This window comes from Grampus griseus (assembly GCF_964374135.1).
Source record: "Grampus griseus genome assembly, chromosome: 6".
In the NCBI taxonomy this organism is placed as follows: Eukaryota; Metazoa; Chordata; class Mammalia; order Artiodactyla; family Delphinidae; genus Grampus; species Grampus griseus.
Genome location: NC_139000.1, coordinates 3,862,851 through 3,873,707, shown reverse-complemented (window position 1 = coordinate 3,873,707; position 10,857 = coordinate 3,862,851). Strand labels below are relative to the sequence as shown.

The 10,857-nt window shown below is 55.3% G+C and overlaps 1 protein-coding gene across 2 annotated transcripts in view; it reads right to left on the bottom strand.

The window, feature by feature from the left end:
* Window positions 1–4,128: 4,128 nt before the first annotated feature.
* Window positions 4,129–10,857, bottom strand: part of AK8 (adenylate kinase 8) — a gene marked incomplete at its 5' end in the record, with an annotated part of 134,194 nt that continues 127,465 nt past the window's right edge. For both annotated transcript variants that reach the window (XM_082656115.1, XM_082656116.1), the window contains 2 exons: window positions 4,129–4,386; window positions 5,509–5,589. In XM_082656115.1, coding sequence (XP_082512241.1) covers window positions 4,149–4,386; window positions 5,509–5,589 — 319 coding nt within the window. In that variant the 3' untranslated portion in view covers window positions 4,129–4,148. The remainder of the gene's footprint in view (window positions 4,387–5,508; window positions 5,590–10,857) is intronic.

Below are 10,857 nucleotides of genomic sequence, written 5' to 3'. Positions count from 1 at the left end.
CCTGTGAGTCCTGGCCACATTTAAATTCCCTGTCCCCTGCTCCCCTGGCCCTGGGCACACCTCCAGACGAGTCCTAACCATGCCCCCGTGCCCAGGAACCTTGTCTGACCCTCTAGTCAAAAAAGCGGAGCTGGCTGGGTGGGTGCAGGGCTGTTTCATGGGACCCAGGGTCAGAGATGGGTCTCAGGAACCATCAGAAATTAGGTGGCCTCTTTTTCTCTCTCGTTTCTGTCATCTTCTTTGTAAAATGTAAGCCTCATAAGGGCAGAGATTTTGTCCTTTTTTTCCTCTGTTACATCCCCAGTGCCCGGCACAGTAGGCAGTCAGTAAATACCTGTTGGATGAATGGGGCGGACACGTGTCTGCTTCTCTCTCGGTTCCTCCAGGCAAACTTGCACTGCTCTCCTACGCACAGGCCAGACAGACACCGACACCCTCTCCTTCCTCCAAGCCGCAAGAAGAGAGTGACCAGCTGCCCTCAGTTCTTTCCAAATTCCTGGGAGAGAGGAGCTGATTGGCCAGCTCAGAGCACAGGTGTAACCCCGGTCTCAGCAGCAGCAGTCAGGTTCAGGTCCCACAGGAGAAACACCTGTGGAGGCTGCAGGGTGGGGACAGGCAGACACCCCATAGGAGCCTCTATACCATCTGGATTTCCCACTGGTGGGGAGTAGGGAAGGGACAGGGCCGAACAAACACAGACGTGAGCCAGGGTGTCGGGTGGGAAAAGAGTTTGTGGTGACAACATGATGAAAGAGGCTGGAAATGAACGAGGGAGCTGCTTTAATGATGACAGCATCAGCGATTGTTCTGCAAGTTACCTTAATCAGACCTCAGTGGTTAACTTCAAGCACAGCGGCTGATCTGGAAATTAACACATTTGCCCTCCAGCCACAGACTCCGCCTCTCCTGGGCCAGGAAGCCCCCAGCCAGTATCACTGCGGCTGGAACCGGATGCTAATACACTCCAGCCAGGCCTCCCAATTAGGCCGCGACCTGGAGCTGAGGGCTCCAATTAGAAGAGCCTAATTTGTCCCGGCAGCCTGCGACCCTGGAGCGGGGAAGCTTTGCTATGCAAAGCAGCGGGAGGGGCTGTGCGTCGCGGGGGTGAGATGAATACTATTTGCTCGTCGTTTCCGGGGGAGCTATCTACACGAGCAGGAGCGTGTTGGGCCAACCCGGCGGCGCGGCAGGGCCACCGCATTCCCGAAGGGTGCGCCCGGAATCGCGCGCCGGAGCACATCTCAGTGAAGCCCCGTCCCCGCGTCCAGGGCGGCGCGGAGCCCAACCAAGGCCCCGCCGCGGGGCATCCAGGATGCCAGGGGCTTCGGGACGCCGGGACGCGGCGGGGACGAGCTCCCCCGGGGTAAAGGCAGGGCCCTTGGCAACCCCGACGGCGACGGAGGGAGAAGCAGGTGCCGGTCATCACGTGGAGTTCTGGGACCAGCGAGTGACTCAGGTCCCGACCCCTGTTGCCACTTACCACGCACAGCCTTTCACAAGTTATTTGACTCCTCTCATCTAGGGATTAAAAACAGCACTGACCTCAAGGGGAGCTGTGAGAATGTAATTGAGAAGGGCTGCATTTATTGAGCATGTACTATGTGCCCTATTTTCAGCCTTGGTGTATGTATTCATCACTTCATCCCACAATACGAGGTTAGTATTGCCTAGGAGGCAGTGACTACTTGTTCTCATTTTACAAGGATCCAGAGGGGTGAAGCAACTTGCCCAAGGTCACACAGCAGCATGGGGACCTACACTCCTGGCGGGGACATCACCTGCCTCACAGAGGGGGCGCAGAGCTGGCACAGCTGCTCTAACGGGGTGGGGCAGGTGGAGGGAGAGGAGGGGTAAAGGTGTGGGCAGTCCAGAGAGGAGGTCGTCCACAAAGTAAGCCTTGCTATGTGAACTAAATAAATGAGCGTCTGATGATGTCCTTGGCTAAAGATCTACATCCAAATGGTATTTCACTGAGCAAAGTGAGACCACATTCTCTGGTACCCGGAATGACACGCAGAGGGGTAGGCAGGCCTGTGTTGGCCACCTCCCTGCTTTTGTCTCCTGCAATCAGGGGGTGCCGGGTACAAGTGGGCAGAGTTTCATCACAGCAACCGGGCCCTGTGGTCTGTACCTGGGACTTCTCCCGGGGCCTCCCAGGGCCCGAGGAGGCTTAATGTGCAGGAGCCCATCGTCAGGGGACTTTCAGGGTAGTTGCTGTTTTCCCTGTAGGGGTTGGGGGGAAGTGGGGCCTGGGAGGGGAGGCCCTGATGGAGTTTCAGGAGGTGGCACCCAGTGCCCGCGCAGCGTGAGGAGAGAGAGAGTCGGGCGGCTGAGCCACGAGGCAGGGGGAGGTGCAGAGGCCGGGATGCTGCCTCTGGAGAGAGGGCCCAGCCCCGGGAGGTGCTAGGGCAGGCCCAGGGCTCGGTCTGAGGTGACGGGGCAGAGGCAGGAGGGCAGGCCCGGAGGCCTGGCTCCAAGGACCCCAGCTGCCGGCTGGCACGTCACTGGCTACTGTGGCCAGCGCCAGGGTCAGATCTTTGCTGGAGGGACTCTGGGCTGCTCCAGGCTGGAAGGGGCTTTAGCCATTAGGCGTAGAGTCCCCGAGCTGCCCAGAGCCCGGGGGCTGGAGTCCTGGGCCCCGGCTGGCCTGGCCTGCTGAGCCCCGCGGGCAGAGCACCAGAACACCGGGTTCAGGTGTGCCACGGACCCGGGTGACCTCAGGCAAGTCACTTACCCTCTGCGGCTTTAGTGTCCTCTTCTGTCGATGGAGGGAATCACCCAAGTATCCTTCTAATGAGGTAAAAAAAATGGTGGGGGGAGGGGCTCATGAAAGAGGATCAAGAGCTCTGTCAGCCTAAGATGTCACTGTCCTGTCCCTCCAGGAGCTCCTCCTGGTCCTGTGGGCTCTGGGGGACCCAGAGGGGCTATTTCCGTGGGAGGTGAAGGCAGGCCTTCCGAGGGGCTCCAGCAGGTCTCAGGAAACAGCTAAGTGTGTCTAGAGCTGCCCTGACATGGCAACCACTCACCACATGTGGCCATTTACATTTTTTTCTTTTATATAAACTTATTTATTTTATTTTATTTTTTTGGCTGCGTTGGGTCTTCGTTGCAGTGAGTGGGCTTCTCATTGTGGTGGCTTCTCTTGTTGCGGAGCACGGGCTCTAGGCGTGCGGGCTCAGTAGTTGTGGCTCGTGGGCTCTAGAGCACAGGCTCAGTAGTTGTGGTGCACGGGCTTAGTAGCTCTGTGGCATGTGGGATCTTCCCAGACCAGGGCTTGAACCTGTGTCCCCTGCATTGACAGGCGGATTCTTAACCACTGCGCCACCAGGGAAGTCCCTACATTTTTTTTTTTTTTAAGCAAATTTACTTTTCCCACAGATCAATTTCCATTACCAAGGAAGTATTTAATTTTAATTTTTTTTTTTTGGCCGCACTGCTTGGCATGTGGGACCTTAGTTCCCCAGGCAGGGCTCGAACCCAGGCCCCCTGCATTGGAAGCGCGGAGTCTTAACCACTGGACCACCAGGGAAGTCCCCATTTACATTTAAATTCGCGAACATTAAGGACAATTTTTTTTTTTGGACAATTTTAAAAACATCTCAGTTGCAGTGGCCATGTTCCCCGCGCTCAGCAGCCACCTGCAGCTCGTGCCGTGTTGGACGGTCAGAGAGCATGGCCCTCATTCCAGAGAGTTCTACAGGACAGGCTGCTCTAGAGACAGCGGCTTCGGTAAACTGCATTTCCTGAGAGCACAGCATGTGCCAGGCTCCGTGCTGAGCACTTCACCACCATCATCCCGTTTAGTCCCAAAGCAACCCCGTGAGGCAGGGACTGTTGTTACCCCGTTTTAGTTGTGAGAAACGAGGGGCTCCGAGGATCGGGTGACAACCCCGGGGTGCACAGCACATTGATGCTGGAGCCACGACGCATCCCAGGTCTGACCTGGTCCGCAGCGCTCTGCTTGACTGCTCTCCGGGACTTTGCCTGTCCTGTGCTCCCAGACCCCCAAACGAGGCAACCTTCCGGCCGCCTCACCGTCAGGACACACGAGACTGCACTCCGCACTCTTTATTGGCTGAGTTTCCAGAAGGTCGGGGGAGAAGGGTTCACTTTGTTCCCCTGGGGGATGCTCCTTTGCTCTTAAGCCATCAGGGAACTTTCTTGGGCAGGGGATTAATGATCCCACTCTCTATGTATTCAAAGACCGTGTACGGGTCCTGGTCCCCGTTGAGGGTGATGGCCTGCCCATAGAACTCCTGCAGCTCAGCGGAATTCCTGTAGAACTGCTCCATTCTGAGCCTGATCTGCTCTTCAGAATCCTTTGGGCTCTGCAGGAGGCGGGCCTGGATTTCCATGGTCGGAGGTGGCTTGTACATGAGGTGGTACCTGCGAGAGGAGGGGAAGCAGGTGACCCCTGGTCCAGCTCAGAGGACAGGGCAGAAAGGGGCCCTCTGTCCTCCTGCCGAGCAAGCTGGTCACCATCACCGCCGCCACCAAACATTTGCTCTGCACCAGCTGTGTGCACACCCTCAGCTGGGTCCGGGAGCTGCAGACAGACCCAAAGCCCAGGCCCTGCCCAGGAGAGAAAAATGCAGATCAGTAATAGGACAGAACATAGTAATATACCGAGGACCGAATGCCTTTCTTTCTTTCATTCCCTTCCTTTCATCTTTCTTCTCTTCTTCATTCCAAACGATATTTATCAGCTGCCACGGACGCCTGGCACACGTTTGCTATTGACGACGCAGTGGCAGGCAAGGCAGTTGCCTCTGGCTTTATGGAGTCCAATGGGGGATGGGACATTATAACACCAAGTGTGAGCAGAGATGACGGGAAGTACCGCCGTCACTGCTGGAGCGACCCCAGGGGCATGGCCGCGTGAAGGTCATGGCACTTGACACAGGTCAGTGAAAAGATGTCCCCCAGCAGCAAGGCGACAGATCAGACCTATAGTTCAGGATAATCCTGGTATTTCCTTCGAGCCCCTCCTCACTCCCTACTGAGAAACGTGGTCTGGTGACCGAGAAACAGGGCCTTGATTACTGGGAAGATGGAAGCGTCTACCTCTTTGCAATCGCAGAGACTATACATTGGATTTCAGCACCAACACAGTGATTGTACTTGGTCAGATGCGGAATAGAACTCAGGATTTACCCCCGAGGCTGTGGGAGGGCTCGAAGGTGAACTGGTTCCCGAGGGGACGCGTCTGAACAGCAACCACACCTGGGATGTACTGTGGTCACAGCAGAGGCCTGGAGCGCCATTTCACCCGCTGAGCCCAGGACAGAGCCGGCGAACATTTCAACAACTGCTGGGGAGCCCCGGACATTAATTTTCTTGCTGCTCTTCCAGGAAAAGAGGGGCCGACAGGAAGCGCAGAGGAGCTATAGCTGGGGGAACCCCCTTTCTAGAGTCTTCTGTCAGTCGTCACTGGCGTCATCCCTGGAAACATCGGTCAGCTACGTGGGGAGAGGGGGTCCCTGGCGGGGCGTGGAGCCTGGCACAAACCTTTCTCCTGTGACAGGGTCGGTTCTTCTCAGGGTCAGCCGCTCAATGATGGAATCGTATGGCACGTTCAGGAAAAACACCCTACGAGGAAGAACAAGCACCATGGTCAGCTGGAGGGAACCGCAGGCTGCACTCGTCCGAGACCAGGGTGGGCAGCAGCCCCCGAGAGTGGGTGGAGCCTCGGTAGCCATCACTCAGGCTCGGGGTATCAGACTCTGGACGGTCACCTGGGAAAGATGCAGGCGCGGCCTCCCTGCCGAGGAAGCTCTCCGCACCCTGATTCAGGGACGGTGCCCAGCGCCCATCACTCCCGGGGGTAGGGGGGACTCTGGGGGGGGCATCACTCAGGTGAGCTTCGGGGAGCAGATGCGCCATCCTTGTGGCAGGACAGTGTGTTCTCTGGAGTCACACAGACTTGGGTTAGAATCTCACCTCCACCATGGACCTGCTAGGCGACCTTGGGCCACTAACACAAACCCTGTCAGACTCAGTTTCCTCACCAGCAAAATGGGTGCAGTGATAGTTGCTGGTGTTGAAGATGTAAGGAAAAGAAGCATGTGACAAGCTTAGTGCAGGGCTTCCTCACTTTCTCTTTCACAGAAGAGTCCTGGACCCAAGGGAGCAGGACCCTCAAAATCAACAGTCCCAGCAGAAAAGACACAGCTCTCACTTCTGATAACTCAGGACTCCGACTGGGCCTGCCTGAGAATCCATCTCCTGAACCCCTAGTTCAAATGGTTTAATCCCTTCCCTCTTTGGCGGTGGAAGTCTTTCTTTCTTTTTACTTTTTTATTTTTATTTTTTGCAGTACGCGGGCCTCTCACTGTTGCGGCCTCTCCTGTTGCGGAGCACAGGCTCCGGACGCGCAGGCTCAGCGGCCATGGCTCACGGGCCCAGCTGCTCTGCAGCACGTGGGATCCTCCCAGACCGGGGCACGAACCCGCGTCCCCTGCATCGGCAGGCGGACTCTCAACCACTGCGCCACCAGGGAAGCCCTCCTTTTAAAACTTTTATTGGAGTATAGTTGATTTACAGTGTTGTGTTACTTTCTGCTGTGCAGCAAAATCAATCAGTTATACATATATCTATTCTTTTTTAGATTCTTTTCCCATATAGGTCATTACAGAGTATTGAGAAGGGTTCCCTGTGCTATGCAGTAGGTCCTTATTAATTATTTATTTTATATAGAGTAGTGTGTACATGTCAGTCCCAATCTCCCAATTCATCCCACCTCTCCTTCCCCCCTTGGTAACCATCAGTTTGTTTCCTACATCTGTGACTCTATTTCTGTTTTGTAAATACGTTCATTTGTACCATTTTTTTTAGATTCCACATACAAGAGATACAATACGATATCTGTCCTTGGGAAGCCTTTCTTTATATAAAACCTGAGGAGAGAGGCTCTCAATCAGGGCCGATGTTGCCCTGAGAAGCTATTTGGCAACATGTTTGTGGCTGTCACAACGGGGGGCGGGGGGAGTGCTACTGGCATCTAGTGGGTGGAGGCCAGGGGTACTGCTCAGCATCTCACTCTGTGTAGGACAGGCCCTACCGCAAAGCATTACCGCCCCGTGTCAGTCGGGAGGCAAATGGAACCGGTGGGAGGTGCCAGCGCTCTGGCTGGGGTCCGGCTGGGGGAAGCGGGTCGGGGTGAAGGACCAAGTGTTCTAGCTCTTCCCCACAGATCTAATCCAGGGCCTGTCTTCTGGCATCAAACCATATCAGTTTGTTTGTTTTGTTTTTTTTTTTTTTGGTACGCGGGCCTCTCACTGTTGTGGCCTCTCCCGTTGCGGAGCACAGGCTCCGGACGCGCAGGCTCAGCGGCCACGGCTCACGGGCCCAGCCGCTCCGCGGCATGTGGGATCTTCCCGGACCGGGGCACGAACCCGTGTCCCCTGCATCGGCAGGCGGACTCTCAACCAATGCGCCACCAGGGAAGCCCTCAGTTTGTTTTTAAAAAAATAAGTTCTGGAATATTCTATGGCTCACTTACTGTTTATTCATTACTCTAATTAATTCATGCCTATGTTTATTGAGTGCCTGTCGTGTGCCAGGCTCTGCAGTGAGGCCCTGTGGTTACCAGCCCATCGTATGGGACTGAGACAGGACATTTAACAGAGTTGTCATCTCGGACATCAGCGTCCCATGACTGATGCAACTTCCACTGGGGACGACATCCGTGACAGCGGTAGCGGTGACAGCCTCACTGTGCACCCAACACCTTGTTCATGTCACTTCCGAGGAAGTAAATTCAGGCGAAAAGCACCTCTAAGTGTAAGAGAAACGTACTCAGCGATTTCCCGCCTTCACAGGTGGGTGGGAGTCTTTTCAGGGCGGATCCTCTGTCTCCTCCTAAGTTAGTGAACAAGAAGCCTTCACCGGCATCCCAGGAATTCACCAGGTGTGTTGATCAGGCCGCCAAGAGGCCAAGCTTTAGTGGGTCCAGTGGCACATTGGTCCCCATGGGCCCTGGTCCAGCCTCTTGGGCCCAGGTGCCACCCCTAGGGCCAGAGCCATGACCAGCCCCCAGCCAGTGTCCTGACACCCGGGAAGCACTCAGGAAAGGAAGGAATAAGTGAACAGGTGGCACACCATTCTAGTGCTCTATTTAAATACTCTCTCTGCCTCCTGACCGACTTTCCTCCATCCCAGCCAAAGAACTCAACCAACTGGTAGAGTTGAGAATGATGCTAAATTCCGGGGCTGGAAGGGGTCAGCGTTTCCCTAATTCCCGGGGAACAGGTGCATCAGAAGCCCCTTGGGAGACGGTGACTCTGCTGCATGCCAACACCCTGGCCCAGAAATGCTGATTCAGCAGACATTGGAGGGCGCCCAGTATTCCCCCCTCCCCACCACCCAGTGCCTGGAATCCGCTGCCTTGGAGAACACCTGGGCCAGGCACTCTTGAAGGTCCTGTGACCCCTGGAAATTACACACAAACTATGGAGTACGTGTGATTTTTGGGAAGGGATAGATCCATGTTTCACAACAGATTCTCAAAAGGGTCCTGGTTCTTAAAAAGGGTTAGGTGTCACCGGTCTGAGTTTCACAGGGCAATGAAGGATGTGGCCACAGCCGACGTGAGGAGGTGGCAGAGCTGGGCCGCCCCAGATGCCACACTCTGTCTTCACACTGCTTCCTGGCGATTTTCCTGAGCCCCTCTGGGGAGCCACCCCGATGCCCACTTATCCCTATGACTTGTTTGGAGTTATCTCATCCCCGGGCTGTGGGGCTGGGCATGAGGGAGGCCCAGGTGTGGCCAATTTGAGTGCCAGCTCCTCCTGGCCACAGAAGTTGGGTCAGGGTGCAGACTGATCGAAGCCAGGCCAATGAGACGCTGCCCCAAGGCTTGCCAGAGAGAAAGGAGCTTCACTTTTTCTGGGGCTGCTAAGCTGTTGGCACGGGAGCCTGGGGTTGCCTGGGGTCTGCACCCAGAGACAGCCTACCTGAGAATAAAGCCCACCCCGAGAGAGCAGAGAGATGGTGAGAGACACTGTTTGGGGCCCTGGATCAAGCTGTACCTGAAGCCAAACGCCCCTCAATGTTTCCCCGACATGAATACATAAATCTCTTTTGCATAAACCAGTTTGAGCTGGGTTTCCTGCAATTGTTATCCAAAGGCCATCTACTACATCTAGTCTCTCCACACCTGCTTCTGGAAAATGTGTAAATTAAAAAAAAAAAAAAAAGAGTCAAACATGAGCCAAATGCTCTCCTTCAAGACCAGCATCTCCCGGGCTTCCCTGGTGGCGCAGTGGTTAAGAATCCGCCTGCCAATGCAGGGGACATGGGTTCAAGCCCTGGGCCGGGAAGATCCCACATGCCGTGGAGCAACTAAGCCTGTGTGCCACAACTACTGAGCCTGCGCTCTGGAGCCTGCGAGCCACAACTACTGAAGCCCGCGCGCCTACAGCCCGTGCTCTGCAACAAGAGAGGCCACTGCAATGAGAAGCCCCCGCTGGCCGCAACTAGAGAAAGCCGTTGTGCAGCAACGAAGACCCAACGCAGCCAAAAATTTTAAAAAAGACTAGCGTCTCCCACTGACTTTCTTCTCGTTCTCTCTTTTTGCCCACACCGTTTGCTGAGGTTCACTTCTGCCCAGTTGCCAAGAAGCCCCTCGCTGGTAGCTGATGAAAGCTGCAGCCTCCCTTCCACGAAGTGAGCACAGCCTGGGGCGTGGGCGGGAGCCATGAAAACCCACCTCTTCCCCCGCGCACATTCTCGACAACGATCTCCATTCCCCACGTGCCTCGAAATAACAGCCCCCAAATAAAACAGGCGAGATCAGGAGCGTCTGAACACCGGAGCACAGATGTTTCAATGTGCTTTCATCTCTTACACTCCAAACATGCCTGCCCCCCCCGCACCCCCAGAACTTGAGAGGCCCAACAGCAACACCAAAACGTGGCTGTCACCGCAGCTGGCGGCTGACGGTGCCGCTCCGGATGCCGACGCCAGTAGAAAGGGAGCCAGTTTGGAAATCCGTGATAATGGATGCTGCTTCATAAACAAAGGAGCCCCCGTTGAAAGATTTTTAACCCAGCATATCAAGATCGCTTGTCGTCATTCAAGGGAATGGCTTGTGAAAGGCTGGCGAGATCAGAAGCGCAAAGGACACCAAATTGGTACTTGAAACACGTCGCTGGGAAAAGCCTCGCTGGGGAGGAGCTGTGCTTCCACACTGGAAGCTTCTGATTAGCCAGGCTCACGGCGACCTGGTGCCACAGCCAGGTGGCGGGGAGAGCGGGGAGCCTAGTCAGCTCTGCTGCCCTGTGCGTGCCCCACCTGCCGGTTTTGGGTATCATTTACAATAACAGCTAGGAAAGACAGAATGTGAAAGCAAAGAATATTCAAAGCAGGGCACACCGGGCAGAGACACCCCTGGCATATGTGCTTGGGTTCACCAGGGCAGGGAGCTACGCCTGCCTTGGGGTTTGCAGAATTTCAGGCTGGTGGCTGCCTCAGGAGGGAGCTGGAAGGTACCTCTAATCCCTCACTCCTCGCTCCTGGACCAGCAGCAAAAGTACCAGCCCCACCACCCACCCACTGAATCAGAGTCTAGAGGGATGTGTGTGCACACCGAGGCTGCAGAAGTGCCGCTCTGATCGCGTGTCTCCCAGATCTGCCTGGTGTTGGGGACCATCTGCAGGGCTTGTCTAAAACACAGATTCCGACCTGAGACTAACACACGGTTGTAAATCGTCTATTCTTCAAAAAATAATTATTAAAAAACAAAACAAAACAAAACATTCCAGGCAGCCCTCCCAGAGCTACCAAGACGAAACCTCCACGGGAGGGGCTGCGGGACCTGTATTTGTAAGTCAGCAGCTCAGGTGATCCTCCTGCTCA